Source organism: Mustela erminea, chromosome 12 (assembly GCF_009829155.1).
Source record: "Mustela erminea isolate mMusErm1 chromosome 12, mMusErm1.Pri, whole genome shotgun sequence".
NCBI lineage: Eukaryota > Metazoa > Chordata > Mammalia > Carnivora > Mustelidae > Mustela > Mustela erminea.
This window is the reverse complement of record NC_045625.1, coordinates 36,942,507-36,963,198: the sequence shown is the minus strand read 5'-3', so window position 1 is coordinate 36,963,198 and position 20,692 is coordinate 36,942,507. Positions and strand designations below refer to the sequence as shown.

General features: G+C 39.2%; 1 protein-coding gene across 6 annotated transcripts in view; it reads right to left on the bottom strand.

Moving 5' to 3' along the window:
• Window positions 1-20,692, bottom strand: part of KIF24 (kinesin family member 24) — a 106,040-nt gene that overhangs the window by 44,944 nt on the left and 40,404 nt on the right. For 5 of the 6 annotated variants that reach the window (XM_032308363.1, XM_032308364.1, XM_032308365.1 and 2 more), the window contains 4 exons: window positions 16,229-16,418; window positions 9,810-9,907; window positions 5,427-5,642; window positions 378-465 (listed from right to left, as the gene is read on the bottom strand). In XM_032308363.1, coding sequence (XP_032164254.1) covers window positions 378-465; window positions 5,427-5,642; window positions 9,810-9,907; window positions 16,229-16,418 — 592 coding nt within the window. The remainder of the gene's footprint in view (window positions 1-377; window positions 466-5,426; window positions 5,643-9,809; window positions 9,908-16,228; window positions 16,419-20,692) is intronic. The other variant, XM_032308369.1, reaches the window with a different exon arrangement.

Below are 20,692 nucleotides of genomic sequence, written 5' to 3'. Positions count from 1 at the left end.
TCAAGAGCCACATTCTCTACTGACTGAGCCAGTCAGGAACCCCCCTTACCTGTTAACAATTTTTACTTAAAGTAAAGCCATTTGTCTCCAGCAGCTTTTCCTACTACCATAGAAATCTATACATTAGCAGCCTGTGAAACTAGCACAAAAGTACCCTGGTCGTGCATTAGGTTCTCCCCATGCTCCACAGCCCTGTAGAGAAGGGAGCTATCCTCTCAGAGGACTCACATTTTACAAATGTTGAAGTGGCATGCTTGTCATGGCCATTTGGCTAAATCTGAGTCTATTATATTTGCTAAATAGCAAAATGAATTCTTTCCCTGTACTTAGGCTACTGTGTGTGTGTCTGGGGTAGGTAGTAAGGAAAGAAGAGTTACCTCTAAGAGGAGGTCCACACTATCCACCTGAAGCTCTTGCAGTCCCACTATCTGTATCACGTGCTTGCTATCTTCTCTTGCAAAGAGCCTGCAGATACAAGAACATGGTTGGTATGGCAGACCTGCTATGAGGAACTTTGTTCTTGCCTCCCCAGAAAACATTCCATTATTCTACAATTAGGGAGCAGTTCTGTTATTTGAGTGAGATTGATATGTATCCTCCCGCCCACTCCCACACCTCCTTGACCCCAGCCCCGGGCTTCAGAGATGGTCTTTAACTGCTGTAAACAAGTCAGGATCTTTAACTACAATGAAAAGAATGATCATAGGATTCAGACCTATACCAATCAGTGGAGGGTATATTTATGGCTTCAGTGATTGGCTCAGGACTGGATATGGGATCTCTGCTGGTCCAATCAAAATAAAGTCCTAGTTTCTGGTTGTTAGGTGCCTGGGAGTGAGATGCTGCTGCTCTATCTTTCTGGAAGTGAGAGTATGTGTAGTCCTGGGAGCGGTGCCAGCCATTCTATATCCACCAGAGAGCCAGTTTTGGAAGCTAATATCATAGAAGACAGAGCTGAGCAAAGAAATTGGGTTCTTATAACATTCCTGAGTTCCTAAAATAAACAGGTCCTATGGTCTAATTCTCCTCTAGGCATTCTAGTTATTTGAGCAAAAGACTTCCCTGGGGCGCCTGGGTGGGCCCAGTGGGTTAAAGCCTCTGCCTTCGGCTCAGTTCATGATCCCAGGGTCCTGGGATTGAGCCCCACATTGGGTTCTCTGCTCAGCGGGAAGCCTGCTTCCTCCTCTCTCTGCCTGCCTCTCTGCCTACTTGTGATCTCTGTCTGTCAAATAAATAAATAAAATCTTAAAAAAAAAAAAAAGACTTCCCTAAATAGCTTAAGCCAGTATATATGGGATTCTACTTTATTTCCAACTTAAGGAGTCTTGATACATCTTCCAAAGGAGAAAGGGAGATCTGGTGCTCTAACTGAATTTCTCAGGCCTATATGTAAGATTATAGTCTATCATCATCACTAAATCAGATATATCAAGGGGCACATATTAAATCTATTAAAGACTCTAAGATTATTTTTCTCCCTTAGTAAAATAGTGATTGAGGTTAAGAATGGAATTCCACTATATAGCCAAAAAAGAAAATGATTTTTCATTTTTTTTAAATGAAAAAAATTTTTTTTTAATTTTTAAAGATTTATTCATTATTTGAAAGAGAGAGGGATGTGGGGGAAGAAAAGAGAGGGACAAGCAAACTCCCCGCTGAGTGGGGAGTCTGACGCGGGGGTCATTCCCACGACCCTGAGATTATGACCTGAGCAGAAAGCAAGAGTCGGACTAACCAACTGAACTACTCAGGTACCTTTTTTTTCTTAGTTTAGGTTTCACACCAAACTTCCAAATTTTTGCAGAAGGACTGGAGGAAAACAGCTTCACCAATCCCTGTAACCTATCAGAAAACAACTATTGGAACAGTTAGGTTTCTGGAATAAAAGAAGGCTCTAGCTTTCAGAGCCCTCATGTCATTCCTGAACATACTTTTTAGGCCCTACACCATGAGCTCACCCCAGAAAAGTTCCTAATGGACAGCCCAAAATGTACTGTTAGATTTTTAAATCTTATAAGTAAGAAATAAATTTCTATCACTTCTTATGTAGGGGTATAAAAACAATTTAACCTCTACTTTTATGAGTTAATTTGGAACTTCATACCTTACATAATTGCAGTTTCAACCTCCCCCAGAAATGTGTCTTAAACCCATCAGTCAGAAATTTTCTGATAAGCACCAGTGAGGTAATCTGTCACATGGGCCCTCTCTATCCCCCCTAAAGGGAAATGAGATAATTCACGTAATAAGACCCCCTTCCCTTCCCCACAAAGGAAGGTGATCTTGCCTGGAACCATCTTTTCTTTTCTTTTGCTACTTTCTTGGTCCACCCTCCTTTCCATTTTGTATAATTCCTTGGACATCCCCTGTACTTGCTAGATGGAATGATGCCCAATTCATGAATTGTTTAGTAAAACCAATTAGATCTTAAAAAAAAAAAGTTAATTTGAAGATCATAAGCTTTGGTTTCTAGCTTAAGAGATGGTCTGAGGGAGCACCTGGATGACTCAGCTGGTTAAGCATCTGCCTTTGGCTAAGGTCATGATCCCAGAGTCCTGGGATCAAGCCTCACATTGGGCTCTCTACTCAGTGGAAGCCTGCTTCTCCCTCTCCCTGCCACTCCCCCTGCTTGTACTCTCTCCCTGTCCAAAAAAAAAAAATAATAATAATTTGAAAAAAAGAGTTGCACTGAGCATATATGTTTCTGTTTACCTTTGCCAAATCTTGCTATTACTTTTAGGAAATATTATTTATTAAAAAAGTAAAAGATAGGGACGCCTGGGTGGCTCAGTTGGTTAAGCAGCTGCCTTCGGCTCAGGTCGTGATCCCAGCATCCTGGGATCGAGTCCCACATTGGGCTCCTTGCTTGGCAGGGAGCCTGCTTCTCCCTCTGCCTCTAGCCTGCCACTCTGTCTGCCTGTGCTTGCGCTCTGTATCTCTCTCTCTAACAAATAAATAAAAATCTTTTAAAAAATAAAAAATAAAAAAAAAATAAAAGATAAAGAGGATAAAGCATAATAACTTAAATAAAAAGAAAGGGTGCCATCAGTGAAACAGGAGATTTCAGAAGTACCAGTGAGACAGGTAAAAGAGATATTAGCCAACTAACCAGAGATATAAAAACAAAAAGAAAAACCCACAGCTCAAGACACTTACAGAATAAGTGTGGGTCTTCCCTAGTGAGCCCTAAAAAGAAACTTCAAAGCAAGGAATTAGCACATCCCATCCCCTTGGCTACAATTAAAGAATGCAAATATACAGGGCAGTATATCTGAGTAATTCATTAAAGAACTGCACTCAGAAATAGCTGACTAGATATCCTGACTGTCCCTTCACCCAAACTAATGTACAGACAGACAGACACACACACACACACACACACACACACACACAGAGCACAACAGCTTTTATTTTCCTGCCAACCGTTCTTTACACAAAGAGGATTTCGATTACCTCCATTTTGACCTCAAAATTCCTAATTGATTAAGTTCTTTCCAGCTTATCTCTTCACTAAAAGACCCTACAGGCATAGCATCCCTATAAGGGGACCCAAATTACCCCCACTATCCCCTCAACCAAGAAGGACTGCCCTGAGCCACCAAGACCCCACCCATGATTGACCCCAAGACAATGATCAACTTGACCTTCACAACCCAGCTGCTTGTACCCACCAACTTTTGTCCTGTATTTTCCTTATATAAACCTAAAAGTTAAAAAAAGGTGGTGGGGGGGGCGGACTGGGGGCGCTCAGTTGGTTGGATTAAGCAGCTGTCTTTGGCTCAGTTCATAATCTCAGGGTCCTGGGATGGAGCCAGGTACTGCATCAGGCTCCCAGCTCAGCAGAGAATCTGCTTCTCCCTCTCCCTCTGCCCCTTTCCTCATTTGTGCTCTTTCTCTCTCAAATAAATAAAATCTTTAAGAAAATCAAAAACAACAACAAAACCCTAGGAGTAGTATTTTTGGCATGTTGGAGGCAGTCTCTGAAATGTTAGTAGTCGGCTGTCTTCTTGGTGCTGGCCTCACTGAAATAAATTCCTTTCTTGTTTCACCACCACTCAGTTTTCTGCCTTTGGATGTCGTCAGTGGCTGGTGGTTGAAACTGGTCTGTTTGAGAGCCCCAGAGCCAGACACTCTAGCTTCCCAGTGCCAGGCTACATTTTTGACTGGAAAGGGCTCCTAAGTAAGAGTGCTGGGGCTTGGAAGAGCCGCTGTGCTTGAGCTAACCTGAGGCTTCAAAACCAACAGAGAGGGTAGAAAAGAAAAGCAACTCCTCTCCAAAGCAAACCCAGAGCGGAACCCTCCCTTATTTGGTAGTTGCCATGTCAGGACTGAACCCTGAACACCTGTACATTCTCTGAACTGTAGCATACCCAAAGGTCCTCTTTTCTTTGAAATAGTCCACAGATGGTGGTCTGCCCAGGCCTAGTTGCTGGATTCTCCAGTTTCCCAACTCAATATCCTAGTGCCCCTCTACCATGGAGGCCTGCCCTAACATGCTCTCCCTACTGAACTCTGCTGCCTATCTATCCCCACCCCCCCATTCCAATGCGTGCCTGAAGCACGTGGAATTTGCACATCCTTTTGAACAGCTCTGTAGGGGCTAGGATACCTTTGCTGGGGGCTAGCTTTTGTAATTGATTTGGCTTCCCCAGCCTTCCACTGTGCTTAGCCTTAACTCTCTCCACTTGGTGTGGCTGCTCCCACCATGTCACAGATCTGGTTAATTCTATTATGATACCCTTTTATCCTTCCACCTCCCCTATTCCATCTCCTTCTCCCAGTCAGTTGCTACCTTCACAACTTCACTGCTTCTTGCTCAATTAAAGCCATCTGTTTCAACCTAAACAAACTTTATACCAGAAAAATACAATAGGGATTAAAGTCAGTTGATGAATCCATTTCTAAATTACTGTGTTATGTTGCAAGGGCAACAGCTTAAGACTTACAAGAGCTAAAAGTCTAATGTGAAGAAGACAGACTTTCTTTTTACTGATTTCAGAAAACTATCATTAAGCTTACCCTAAGATTGTTGAAAGAAAAAAAAATAAGAAAGCAGGAAACATTATTTATAGTTCTTCCAGTGTAATAATAGGTCAAAAGAGCAGGAAGGAATTTAAGTACATGTTGATATCCTGACTTCCTGAAATCATGACCTTTTTCATAGACCAAAATAAAAGGGATAGTCTTGTGATAAACATCAGGATATTGATCACTTAAAAAAAATACTAATGGAAGGTTAATTTACATTTTTCTTTCTAGGTGAACTGGCAGTTTAAAAAATATTTATAAGATTCAGGAGACTGATTTCACAAAAAGGCACTAATATAACAAGGCCTCGCATCAAATCCCATGAGTCAGTGATTCTGTGGGACTCTGGCCTAAAACAATGATCCACAAATATATAGTTTCCCACTCATAATCAGTACCTTTTCCTTCTATTTAAGAGGTCATAAAGTTGTCCACAGTAGATTTCATAGAAGCTGATCCACACGAAGAGGGGCCTTCTCGGCTGGGACACTTCTAGTTGCCTGAAGATGTCTTTGGCAGCCAGGGCATAGAGTCCTGGGTTCTGATGAGTTCCTATCATGGTATAGGTCTTCCCAGCACCTGTCTGTCCATATGCGAAGCAAGTGGCATTGCCTCTAGGGGAAAAAGTCATTTGTATAACATATATACAAAGAAAAATGCTAATATACACATAGATTTTTCATGACAAAACTCAGAAACAGAATCCTGTTTATAGCTGATAAAATTCAGCTATAAGCATACAATCCTTTAAGGAGAGGAGGGGTTTACCTTATAAAAACAACGGAAGAAGAAAAAATATTCTCAAAGCAGTACACGAGTTTTTTAATAGGAATTTTTTAATGGAACTGGTTATACCATAAGATAAGGACCCCATGCCCTACAGAATTCTGGAGAAGATGATTTTTGCCTTAATCCTAAAAGGTAATCTTGATGAAAGAAGTAAAAGAGAATTAAAATAAATACAATAAACAATGGAAGACCATATGATGAACATGGTGGTACTGACTACTCATAAATTTAAGTAAGTTTATGGGATGCCTAGGTGGCTCAGTAGATTGAGTCTCTGCCTTTGGCTTGGGTCATGGTCTCAGGGTCCTGGGATCGAGTCCTGCATCAGGGCTGTCTGTTCAGCGGGGAGCCTGCTTCCCCCTCTCTCTCTGCCTGCCTCTCTGCCTACTCGTGATCTCTCTCTGTCAAATAAATAAATAAAAATCTTTAAAAAAAATTAAGTAAGTTTAGACTGAGGTAAAAATCAGTGTAAGCAAAATATTGGAGGAAGGACTTACAAAAGGGCTTTTCAAAGGACCTCAGTTTTCACTTTCATTAATAAATTAATGGTTACTTGATTTTCAAGATCACTTCTAGGCCTGACATCATGTGATTCTAAGTAAGAATCACTATTCCTGTGTGTGGGTGGGTACGTGCATGGGCATGAATGTGAAGAACAGCAGAATGGAATCTGAGGAACTGCAGAATGGTGGACAGAAGAGCTGGGAGACTAACCTGCCAATCACGTGTTTTCAGAGAAGCTACAGGCCAAGATTATCTGAGTATCAGAGGCCCAACTATGAAGCACAGAATAGAAAGTGACCATAATGTCAACTAGTAAGCAGCTATCGCAGACTCTTGAACAGGAATCACATGGGTTAATGATAAAAGTAGCTACTTGCGGGGCACCTGGGTGGCTCAGTGGGTTAAGGCCTCTGCCTTCGGCTCAAGTCATGATCTCAAGATCCTGGGATTGAGCCCCACACTGGGCTCTCCGCTCAGTGGGGAGCCTGCTTCTCCCTCTCCCTGCCTCTCTGCCTACTTGTGATCTCTGTCTGTGAAATAAATAAAATCTTAAAAAAAAAAAAAAAGTGGCTACTTGCACCAAGAAGAAAAGTCTATGTACAGACACAGAAGTGGGGGATACTGAAGGTGGGCAAAGAGATGAACATGAAGAAAGGAGCCTGAAGCCAGAAAGAAATCAAGGAATGAGTAAGAGGACAAGAGCAAAGGAACCATCGAAGTGTGAGAAGAAAGAGATAGTAGCTAACTATATCTGAGCTGCTTAAGCAGAGACCAGTTACTTGTTGTCTTTTGAATCTAGGCTCCTGGCTGTGTAGGTGCTTGAACACAGGGGCAGAGGCACAGTGAGTAAAAGGATTAAAGGAGGAAAACGTGAACATACTAAAGATGCAGCAGAATGAGACCAAAGAATAATATCAACCTTATCTTCTGAACTTTTTTCTTTTTTTTAAGAGAGAGAAAGACAAAAGAAAATGCGAGTAGGGTAAGGGGAGAGGGAAAATGAGAATCCCAAAAAGGCTCCACACCCAGTGCAGAGCCCAACACGGGACTTGATCTCACAACTGAGATATCGTAACCTGAGCAGAAATCAAGAGTCAGAAGTTTAACCAACTGAGCCGACCCAGGTCCCCCATCTTCTGAACATTTTAGTGATGAGCTTTTTGAAAAACAACAAATATGGGTATGAAAAATCTCTTATTACCCTTTGTAGAATGGATGCATTTAACTTGTACCTCTTTTTTAAAGATTTATCTATTTATTTGAGAGAGAGAAAGCGAGCACACAGGCATGTGTGCATAAGCGGGGTGGGGAGGGGGAGGCGGAAAGCAGAGAGGAAGGGAGAGGAAGAGAATCTCAAGCAGACTCCCATGGGGAGCTCAATCTCACCACCCTGAGACATGACCTGAGGCAAAATCAAGAGTCCAAAGCTCAAGTGACTGAACCACCCAGGTGCCCCTGCACATTTTATTTTACTTTATTTTATTTTTTAAAAGGTTTTACTTATTTATCTGACAGAGATCACAAGTAGGCAGAGAGGCAGGCAGAGAGAGAGGGTAGCAGGCTCCCCGCTAAGCAAAGAACCTGATGCGGGGCTCGATCCCAGGACCCTGGGATCATGACCCGAGCCAAAGGCAGAGGCTTTAACCCACTGAGCCACCCAGGCACCCCCACCTTTTATTCTTCAACTGGTACTGTTTTAACATTCAAATTCTAACTTTAGAAACTTGCTCTCTTAAAAAGTACTCCCTAGATTTGGCACAAAAGAAACTGAACCTGAAAGGTATTTCATTTTTTCAGCCTGCTCAGAATAAAAGAGAGTTTTAGTGATGTCTATAAAACAATAAAAAGGAAACAAAAAAATTAGTCAAATGGTTATCTGAATAGCCAATGAGCATATGAAAAGATTCTCAATATCATTAGGCATTTGGGAAATTAAAATTCAAACCACAATGCGATCAAGTTACATTCTCACTAGAGTGACTAAAATAAAGAAGACTGACAACACCAAATATGGTGAGGATGTAGAAATGCCACTCACAGGCTGCCCCTGCCTGCCACACTCTTGTCCACGCTCTCTCTCTCAAATAAATAAATAAATCTCAAAAAAAAAAAAAAGAAAAAAGAAAAGAAAGAAATGCAATTCACATAAATTGCTGTTGGGAATAGAAAATGGGTGTATGGAAAACTGTTTTACACTTTCTTTTTTTTTTTTAATTTATTTGACAGAGATCATAAGTAGGCAGAAAGGCAGGCAGAGAGAGACGGAGGAAGCAGGCTCCCTGCTGAGCAGAGAGCCTGATGCGGGGCTTGATCCCAGGACTCTGGGATCATGACCTGAGCCGAAGGCAGAAGCTTTAACCCACTGAGCCACCCAGGTACCCCTGTTATACACTTTCTTATAAACACACACCTATCCTATGACCCCAGAGATTCCCTTTCCAGGTTTCACTCAAGATAAATGAAAACATGTCCAAGATAAAGACTTGTACAAGAATGTTCATACAGCTTTATTCACAATAATCCCAAACTGGAAATAACTCAAATGTCCATCAACAGGAAATTAGATAAGTTGTGGTATATTCATAGAAGGGAGTATTACTCAGCAATAAAAACTATGGATACATGCAACACGTACTAATATCAAAAAACATGATAAGCCAAGCATAAAAGAACCTATATAGGAATGATTCTATTTCTGTAACGTTCTAGAACAGGCAAAACTAATCTATAGTGATGGAAAGCAGGTCAGTGATTCTATAAAACCTGAGGGTGAAAGTAGAGGCTTACTAAAAGGGGACGTGAGAGAACTCTCTGGGATGATGGGAATGGTCTATTATCTTGTTCGAGGTATTGATTACTTGGATATATACAACTATCAAAACTCATCAAAACTGAATACTTCTTAAGATCTGTGCATCTAATTTTATGTGAATTATACCTCAATATTTTTAAAGTTATAAAAATTATTTTTAAAAAGTCAAACTACTCTGGAATCAGTGATACTAGTAGGCTGTTTGGCATTTTCTATCTATATCTGCCTATATTTTGAATAAACAACAGAGGTCCCTAGTACCTTTTTGGTCCCATTTTATGTTTATTGTGAATAATTATTTCAAAATTTAAAAAATACATGTATAAAAAAATAGATGATAGTCACTTACCTATCCCATGCCAATGAAAAAAGCAACTGAACTATCAGCAGAATACATGATTCCTATTATCAAAAGTTCAAACTAAACCACTTATACCTTTTTATTCTGAGGGCTTTGATGAAATTATATTGTTGACAACTTATATTTTTGCTGAAAATTTCTGAATGCTAAGTAAATCCTATAGAGATAATGCACTCCTTAGAAGAGTCTAAATTCATCAGATTAAAACACAAATTCATGTCTAATTCAAAAACTGAAAAACATAAATGATACTTATAGAGAAATTTGTTATGGAAAACAGTATGAAGCAAGAGAAGCAAATAATGACTATCATACCCATTGAAAATATGCTGAATGAGTGGGTGAGTAGTCTTCATGTATACATCCCGATTGGTGCATGCTTCACCAAAGACTTCATCAAAATAAAAAACATGCTGAAAAAGAAATGTGATTTTTATCGAAAGAGACATTTTCTGGATTTTCTTCACCACTATTCTAGTTAATGCATAATAAAGTATGTTTTTTAACTAATTAAGTAACTAACTAGGACAAACAAGAGATAAATAAGCAATAACTGTCAAATGACAGGGCCGCCTTCTACTTGAGGATCTCTGTAGACATGTTCTTACAATATAAAAACTAAAGCACACAATTTTTGTTTTGTAAACTGATAAGTATGAGAGTGAGCCAATCCTCCTTAGGTCCAGGAGAAATGAATTCTGTAGGGATTATCCTCATAGCCCAGCTAGGGCCAGCATATTTGAAATTTGGGGGAATTCCATAGGAAGACTTCCATTTCATAGGTTACATAGCTGAGCTTTTCTTTCCTTTTTGAGATTTTATTTATTTGACAGACAGAGAGAGCATGAGGTGGAGGGGGTAGAAGGTAGAGGAAGAAGCAGACTCCCCACTGAGCAGGGAGCCCAACATGGGGCTCAATCCCAGGAGCCTGGAGATCATGACCTGAGCCGAACACAAATGCTTACTAAACCAACTGAACCCACCCAAGCACCCTCATAGCTGAGCTTTTAATTCCATGAACATTTATTGCTCAGTTGGTAATGTGTATAAGTGCAGGAGGCACTTCAAAGGGCCCAAAGATACTTCTACCCCACCCCACCACCTAAAGATATGAATCCAGACAAGTATACAAATGATTCTAAGCTAGAAGAAAATTGAGCAATAAAGTACACGTGGAATTCAAGGGAAAAACATATTCCTTCTGATTGGAAAAGACATTATGAAAAAGACTGTACATAGAAAGAGCCGTAGAGGAAAATGAGGAATTTAAGAGTTAGAGATGGAGGCAGGGAAGATATTCCAGCCACAAGGAAAACGTGAGCAACAGTCAAATCAGGGAAGCACAAGGAACATTTAGGGAAGAGAAGATTGAGTGTGGTTGAAACATAGGATCTTGGTAGGTAGAAAGGTGAAACAGAAGGCTAGAATAATGAGTTAGGACTATGCTGCATGGGTATTGGGACACTAGCCTTAAGGATGGAATGTTCATATTTAATTTAGCAAATAGTGGGAAGACAATAAAAAACTTTGCAAAGGAAAGGGATGATCTGAGCCATTTTACTGGAAGATTAATCTGGCTTCACAATGTGAATGGACTAAGAAAAGGGACACTGGTAATCCAGTGGTGAGTTAAGAAGGTCTAAATTCCATGATGACAATGAAAATATAGAGGAGATGGAGGCATGAAAAATTTGGCAACTGCCTGCATATGATTCAATGGGGAGAGAAAGTAGTCCAAGGTGATCCCCAAATGAAAAATCATGATAACCTGGAAAAAGATAGAAGACCCTATTAAACTGGGTCTGGAAGGCATTAATTCAGCAGACATAATCATTTGCATAACTTAGAGGCTACTGGCAGCCAACTATGTCTGAGTAAAAATCCTAATTTCAAGCCTGACTGTAGCATAAAAATGCAGTCCATATACAATGAACGAGACATGAGATCTTTTCTGCTACCTTTTGGGCCTGCTCTAAATACCCAGTTAAGAGACAATCCAGCAAAGTGAATTTGGGCCAATTTATTGCATGGGTCATTCTACCCAGGTTTGATTCTATTTTGTGTACCATTATATTAGAAATTTGTTAGGTCACCTTAGCAGAAACTGGGGCCACAAAGTTTAATTTATGAGTTAGAAAATATCACCAAAAGCTAGAAAATAATCAAATGTGCAGCACAATAAACAGACTGTGAGCTTTTAGGGGTATGTAATATGTGATAGGATTTTAAGAATAAAATGTTTTTTTTTTTTATTTATTTATCAGAGAGAGAGAGGGAGAGAGCGAGCACAGGCAGACAGAACGGCCGGCAGAGGCAGAGGGAGAAGCAGGCTCCCTGCTGAGCAAGGAGCCTAATATGGGACTTGATCCCAGGACGCTGGGATCATGACCTGAGCCGAAGGCAGCTGCTTAACCAACTGAGCCACCCAGGCGTCCCAAGAATAAAATGTTTTTAACTGTTGAAGCTGGGTTGTAGGTACATAGGGGTTCATTGTATTTTTGAATAAAGTTGAAAATGGCAATAATTAAAGGTAAAATATATTTTTAAATATATTTTTTGGCATTTCTCAGGAAAATAAGAAAAAAATGAACACAAGTAAATGTGGGAATTCATTAAATTTAAAAAAATTTTCTTTTACTTCATTGAGTATATGGCTATTCTTTCTTTTTCTATGAGTACTTATGAATAACTTTACCTCTTGAGTAAAAACCTTAGAAAACGCTTACTGATTAAAGGTATTAGTGTCTTTCCTTCCAATAGATTTATGTACTGATTTTCCCAATGCTTCTGTAAATATCCTTAATAAAAGATATGTAAACATACAAGATTATAATTAACATATATTACATAAATATAATAAATGCTAGCACAAGATATCTATCTCAATATTATACATATATAGGGGCACCTGGGTGGCTCAGTGGGTTAAGCCGCTGCCTTCGGCTCAGGTCATGATCTCAGGGTCCTGGGATCGAGTCCCGCATCGGGCTCCCTGCTCGGCGGGGAGCCTGCTTCCCTCTCTCTCTCTGCCTGCCTCTCTGTCTACTGTGATCTCTCTCTGTCAAATAAATAAATAAAATCTTTAAAAAAAATAAAAAATAAAAAATAAAATATTATACATATATATATATACACATTCCATAGTCCTTTGCATCGCATATATTTCATTTGATTGTGCTTTATCAATTAGGTTGTGTTAATACACTTTATTAATTAGTATTAATACACTTTATTATTAGCCTTGTAATGATCAGAGTTTCACAATTTATTTTTTAAATAAGTTTTTTCAGATTATAAAAGTAACCTGTATTTATAGAATAGCTCTGGAAAGATAGACTTAGATCAGGTAATAGTGGTTGCCTTCAAGGAGGAAATACAATTAGCAGGACACTTCACTGCATATACTTTTTAAAAAAATTTTTATTTATATATTTATATATTTATTTATTTATTTTTAATTTAAAGATGTTTATTTATTTATTTGACAGAGAGAGATCACAAGCAGGCAGAGAGGCAGGCAGAGAGAGAGAGAGAGAAGGAAGCAGGCTCCCTGCTGAGCAGAGAGCCCGACGCGGGGCTCGATCCCAGGACCCTGCGATCATGACCTGAGCCGAAGGCAGCGGCTTAACCCACTGAGCCACACAGGCGCCCCTAAAAAAATTAAAAAAAAAAAAATTTTATTTATTTATTTGACAGAGAGAGAGAGAGAGTACAAGCAGGAGGAATGGCAGACAGAGGGAGAGGGAGAAGCAGGTTCCCTGCTGAGGCTGAGCAGGGAGCCCAATATGGGCTCTGGGATATGGGGCTCTGGGATCATGACCTGAGCCAAAGGCAGATGCTTAACCTACTGAGCCACCCAGGTGCCCCTCTGCATACCATTTTGTATGTTTTGATTTTAAATAGGTGAATCCATCTTACTCAAAAGTTTTAACTTTTTAAAAAAAATTTTATTTATTTATTTGACAGACAGAGATCACAAATAGGCATAGAAGCAGGCAGAGAGAGAGAGAGAGAGAGAGAAGAGGAAGCAGGCTCTCCACCGAGCAGAGAGCCTGATGCGGGGCTCGATCCCAGAACACTGGGATAATGACCTGAGCCGAAGGCAGAAGCTTTAACCTACTGAGCCACCCAGGTGCTCCAGTTTTTACTTTTTATATAAAAGTAACATGCTGATTACAGAAAAATTTAAAAACATGGAAAACAACAGAGAAGAAAATAAAATTATTTATAAATCTTACTACCCAGAGATAGCCACTATTGACTTTTTGATATATTTTAGAACTATCTTTTTTCTATATATATTTCTTTTTTAAAAAATTTTAATTTACAGATAATGTATTATTAGCCCCTCTCTATATATTTCTTTATTTAAGAAGCTGGAATGGGAGCCCCTGGGTGGCTCAGTTGTTAAGCGGCTGCCCTCAGCTCAGATCATGATTCCAGGGTCCTGGGATCGAATTGGGGTGACTGCTCAGTGGGAAGCGTGTTTCTTCCTCTCCCACTCCCCCTGTTTGTGTTCCTTCTCTCACTGTGTCTCTCTGTCAAATAAATAAATAAAATCTTTAACAACAACAACAACAACAAAAAAAGCTGGAATAAAATATACACAAATTTGTTTCCTTGTCTTTTCACAAATTGACACAAAATTTAATGGTAAGTAGGAAAGCACACTGCATGTATATGATCATATACACACTAAGTAACAAAAGAAGATTTGAAAGGATAGAATATTTAATTAAATGGATATATAAAACTAGAGTTGTAATTCTTGAATAAGTTAAAAAATTAAAGCCCAAAGAATCTAGGACCAATATTTATTTTCTAGGTTTGCTATGAACCTCCTTTTTCTTTCTACTTAAGAAAAAGGGGTAAAAGTCCTCTCAGCACTTGTATTATGGCATTGATAGGTAAGGACTCTGACCTATGAGAGCAAAGGTCCAAAGTTCAAACTGCAGAGAAAGTGCTATGAAAACTATGGGTGTTCAATATGTATCGACCAATGGGAATGACAAAGAAGTAAGGTTATTACGTTTTGGGATAATGGAAAAATACAAAAGATAAGACAATGCTTCCTTGAGGGAATTACTGTGACAGAAGCATCATTAAGGACTTCTTGGATAGATGGTGACTGGACAGGGCTATTACTATGGTTATAAGTAGACATGGAACTAGATAACATCATAACTAATTGGCATTTAGACCATCTTCAAAATAAATACCTCCCACCTAGACCTAATAGACTGTGCATTGATCAGCAGTCAATAGGCTGTTAAAGTGATTGGGTTGTTTATACAGTGACCTAGTAATTTAGTGCTCACAGAAAGACTCAGTGGATTACTTTGAATGTTGCTGTGAAACCCAATTTTGATAACCAAGAAAAAGTTGAACAATGCATGTGTAAAAGAGGGGGAAAGTGCTAATAATTTGACTTCAATGTTAACATATTTATTCCAGGAGATTAAAATCTCAGCTAACTAAGGTGAAATGCTAGCACAACACATTACTCACCACTTTTTTTCTCTCTACCAGTCACTGGGTTTTGAGGCAAGAGAACAGAGAGAGAATAGTATGTATGAATATAATATGTTTAGGGAGGCAGATTCAGATTAAGACCTGAATTCCCAAATCTTAACATCTGGTGGGTAATCCTCTGTTTTAGATTATTTACAACTGCTTCATAATTATAAGATTATCTAAATTAGGGGCACCTGGGTGGCTCAGTGGGTTAAAGCCTCTGCCTTCCGCTCAGGTCATGATCTCAGGGTCCTGGGATCGAGCCCCGCATTGGGCTCTCTGCTCAGCAGGGAGCCTGCTTCTCCCACTCTCTCTTTCTGTCTGCCTCTCTGCCTACTTCTGATCTGTCAAATAAATGAATAAAATCTTAAAAAAAAAAAAAGAGTATCTAAATTATGGTAGCTTCCATCTATGGGCCTGCTTCTTCCATAGGATACTGAAAAGTTATTGCAAGGATATCTTTTTGCTTGAAATAAGTTCCTTTCAATACCAAACTCTTTCTCCTCGGAGATTTTGGATCTTTCTGCAGGTAATTAACATCTTCTTATGTGTCTAAGTTACTAGTGTTTTATTTAAATACTTATATGTTAGATGTAAAAGTGAAATCATATCCCTGAATTATACTTACGCACTATAATCTACCCTATACAAAGTAGCCTGTTCAAGAGCTAAATTTCCACCAAGTTATATCTAAGCACAAAGAAAGCTGAGAATCAAAATAAGCAGTTGAGTGGCAATCTGGAACTTTGTTGCTTGAAAACATATCCTCCATCATTAACTCCAGACATACACACAGAAGAAAAAGTTCACACTGTGAGAGACAGGCAAGAATTGAGACTGACTGTGGGATCACTTTATAATCATTCCGGGGCATACACTCAGTGATTCGTCCTACCTACCGCCAATTCACTACATTCTTTTTATCCTCTCAGTCCCCACTTTTGCTAAGAGGTATAATTTCACCCATGTAAAATGTATTAAGTGAATGTATGATGCAATTCTATTGTCCTAGAGTGCAGAAATTACGTTATTGTTTCCCCCACTGCACTGTATATTTTTTTTAAATGAAGGCCCAGGGTATTAATGATTTATATCAGGAATGAATGCCAACACCCAAAGCAGAAACTGGATTTTAGAACTTGTATGCTTTCATTCAAATAAAAGCAAAAAGTTGACACACTTGATAATATTAGTTCCAAACAAAAAGGAAAGCATTATACCTGCAGAATATATTGTGTAAGGTCAACTGCTTCTTTCTTCTCATGAACAAGTAGAGTTTCTTTGTCTTCTACGGTAATAATATTAATTTCTCCACGACGTACCTCCCTCATGCCCAGAGGGCGTTTTCGAACACAAACTCTGATTTTCTCCATCTCAGTCCAAGGATTCTCTTTCTCTGAGGTGTTCTGTCTAATACATATTTATAAATGGGCTTTAATTTTTAGTAATAGGATAAGGCTACTTAAGAGGTCAAAGTATCACCACATTTTGTTATTTTATATATACATTACACTTAATATATATACACGTTACACATATTATTTATAAAACTTTCTCAGTATCAACACTTTAATATGTAACTTTATACATATTAGCTATATAGAGAATTCTTATTAACTAAATCTTCCTGATTACTTCTGTCTCTACCCCTAATCCGTCCATCCTTTGTCCTGCCAACAACAAAGGGAAAAAAAAAACAAACCCAAACTCTAAGAATTGCTCTAGCTCTAAGGTTTTTGTGTTTGGCTTCCAGATGTGGTCTTGCAAAAATTTCTAATGGTGGATGTTTTTCTATACGTCCCCTCAGATCAGGCTGGTTAATCCTCAAAATCAGACACAGTATGTCGTGACCACCCCTCCTCTCAATCCAATTATTCTTACACATTTACTACTTTCTTTTTAAAAAAAAGATTCCATTTATTTATTTATTAGAGAGAGAGAAAGCATGAGTAGGAAGGAGAGGGAAAAACAGACACCCCACTGAGCTGGGAGCCCGATGCGGGTCTCGATCCAGGTCCCTGGGATCATGACGCGAGCTGAAGGCAAACGTTTAAATAACTGAGCCACCCAGGCACCCCCATTTACTGTTTTCTTGACCGTTCACTCTAATTTCTTTTTTTATCCTATCTGGGTTTACTAAATACCTTGAATTAGGTAGTAGGTTTCAATGTACTTTTCCTTTGTTCCTCCTAAGTATATTCTGCCCCTCCCTTTGTCTTGCTTTTTTACTTCCTTTTTGTCTACCTGATATGTTAGAACACAATCCTGTATTTCTTATTCCCAGGACAACTTTATGACTGGTGCTCCCCACCACTATCACCCTTCTACTCAGATGAATTTCTTCTCTGGCTCTGACTTCAGTGAACTTATCAAACTTTTTTTTTTTTTTAAAGATTTTATTTCTTTATTTGACAGAGAGAGAGATCACAAGTAGGAAGAGAGACAGGCAGAGAGAGAGGGGGAAGCAGGCTCCCTGCTCAGCAGAGAGCCCAATGTGGTACTTGATCCCAGGACCCTGAGATCATGACAAGAGCCAAAGGCAAAGGCTTAACCCACTGAGCCACCCAGGCACCCTGAACTTATCAACCTTAACAGCTAGAATATTTAATGAAATATTCCTTGAGGTAGGGATACCAAATTCATCAGGTTTATTTACTGAACCTAAAGAGGATATATATGCATATCTCTAACTGGCCATTTACCTATATAGAAATTCCACTTAACCTGAGTAACATAGGATTCTTGAAAATAGTTTACCAGGAATAATGCCTTTGATCCATATACAAAGAATGTCTTAGGCAAGACAAATTATTCCCTTCCTTTAAGCTTTAGAATTTGATTAATAGCCCCTAAAAAGCCTTTGTAATAGATTTTACACAGGATATTTCACTATATAATTGCTTCATATCAATTTTAATCTTGAGCCCTCCAACTGGCCGGAAAATTACTTTTTGCCAGGATTTAAATTAGTAAAAAGGAGCAAACACAATTCTAATATAGTTCTATATATAGTACAAATAGTACTAATATAGACCATAAAGGACTACTTCAAGCTTTTAAAGCATGTTCTTTTGTTAAGAGGGGCAGGGGGAGAAGGAGAGAGAGAAATCTTAAGCAGGCTCCATGCCCAGTGCCGAGCCCAACACAGGACTTAATCTTACAACCCTGATCAAAAGGCGGACACAACTGACTGAGCCACCAGGTGCCCCACCATGTTTTGTTTTGTTTTTTAACCAACATACAGTAGACTTTTAGAAATGTACCATTTTGAGAATAAGTGTTGCAAAATCCTGACAATCATTAAAAGTGGATGAGGGGCATATAGGGGATTCATTGTTTTATTATCCCTTCTTCTGCATCTGTTCGATTTTTTAAAATAAGAAAAAATTTTAATGCATTCTTTTAACAAGGGCCTGTGTCTAAATCTCTAGTTATTGGGGATTATTAGTAACCTAATCATATAAAGCTAATCAATGATGACAGAAAAAAGTTTTTTCAAAAGTGACTAGGGACTTGAGGATGGGTCATGTGGTCAAAAAGACTGTAGTTTTCCAGGTCAAGGGGCAAAAAAAGAATGAATGTTCTTCTGCTAAAAGGCTCTAGTTTTTTTGGTTGTTTGTTTTTTAAGATTTTATTCATTTATTTATGAGGGAGGGGGAGAATGAACGAGTGGGGGTGGGCAGAGGGACAAGTATACTCCCTGCTGAGTGAGGAGCCTGACATGGGGCTCAATCTTAGGACCCTGAGATCATGACCTGAGCCCAAGTCAGATGCTTAACTGACTGAGCCACTCCTAGAAGGCTATGGTATTAATGCCCTGTATTCCTTAGAAGAAATAAGCTGTATCTTTCTGACATGAAGAGGTAAGACAGGAGTTAGGCCTATTTAAGATCTCTAAATGTATTAGGCATTTATTAAAATTCTGAATTAGGGGTGCCTGGGTGGTTCAGTTGGTTGTGGATGTGCCACAGGCTCAGGTCATGATCTCAGGGTCCTGGGATCAAGCCCCAGGACACAGGACACACGACACGCAGGTTCCCTGCTCAGCAGGGAGCCTGCTTCTCCCTCCCCTGCCACTCCCCCTGCTTTTGTTCTCTCATTCTCTATCAAATAAATGAATTAATTAAATTAAATCATTTTTTTAAAAGATTTTATTTATTTATTTGTCAGAGAGAGAGCGAGAGCGAGCACAGGCAGACAGAGTGGCAGGCAGAGTCAGAGGGAGAAGCAGGGTCCCTGCAGAGCAAGGAGCCCAATGTAGGACTCGATCCCAGGACGCTGGGATCATGACCTGAGCTGAAGGCAGCTTCTTAACCAACTGAGCCACCCAGGGGTCCCTAAATTAAATCTTTTTAAAAAATTCTGAGACCAGTAATTTCTTTTGACCTTACTTGATTTGAGGCATCCAAAGAGAATGCGCTTTGGACAAGATGACATCCTAACAGCAAGACTTAAGTTGGTGAGGGAGTTTCTCAGGGTTCTAAAATCCTGACAGCTACTTAGAAACATTTAGGTGAGAAGATAATATCAGTGTTATTGGGGGAAACGTCCTTTTTAAATCTCTATTTCCTTACTGTAATAAAGAGTGGGAAGAGTGATAAAATAATGACATAATGAGAAAGCTCAGTGAAATAGCTTTCACTCTGGGTTTGTCATCTATAAACCTCTTATAAGAGAACTTATCTCACCATATGGTTGTTTGTCTTCCCACTCACACTCCCCCTAAGAGTCTAAGAGCCTCCACATATCCTAATTATCTTTACATCCAGAATCAGACCTAGAAGAGGTAGTACTTAATATGTGCCAAATAAATGAGGTAGCAATATTTAAACTAAAATATTCACTCTGTACAAATAAATAGTACAAAGTGGTATATTTATAAATAATTCCAATTTAGATTTTTGTATTGTTCATTAAAAGACAAATATTCAAGAAAATATTTGTTCTTTTAGCAGAGCTAACCAATGGACAGCAACAATCCTGGCTTTGATAGTCATGGAAAAATCTAGTTCTCTAACGATAAAAAGAAGAAAGGAGGACCTAAATGCTTTGGGCTCTGCAAAAGAAATAAAGTTTTCAGAAATACTATAAAATGCACTAGGTATTTCAAATTACTAAAAGTACTTTTGCCTGTAAAATTGGGTCTTTTATTTTTTGGGGGGAATAAAAGAACTGGTTGGTTTTGAAATCTTCTGAAACCTTAGCCAATATAGGGCCAGATATAAATATACACCTTGTTTTAAGGTATGAATAATAGCCTTAAAAAAAACTGTGGCTTAAGAATGTATTTTGTTGGGGCACCTGGGTGGCTCAGTGGGTTAAAACCTCTGCCTTCAACTCAGGTCATGATCCTTGGGTACTGGGATAGAGCCCTGCATCTGGCTCTCTGCTCAGCAGGGAACCTGCTTCCCTTCCTCTCTCTCTGCCTGCCTCTCTGCCTACTTGTGATCTCTGTCTGTCAAATAAGTAAGTAAAATCTTAAAAAAAAAAAAAAATGCATTTTGTTTCAGGGCGCCTGGGTGGCTCAGTAGTTAAGCATCTGCCTTCAGCTAGGGTCGTGGTCCTGAAGTCCTGGGATCAAGCCCTGTGTCGGACTCCTTGCTCACCAGGAAGACTGCTTCTCCCGCTCCCACTCCCCCTGCTTGTGTTCCCTCTCTTGCTGTGTCTCCTGTGTCAAATAAATA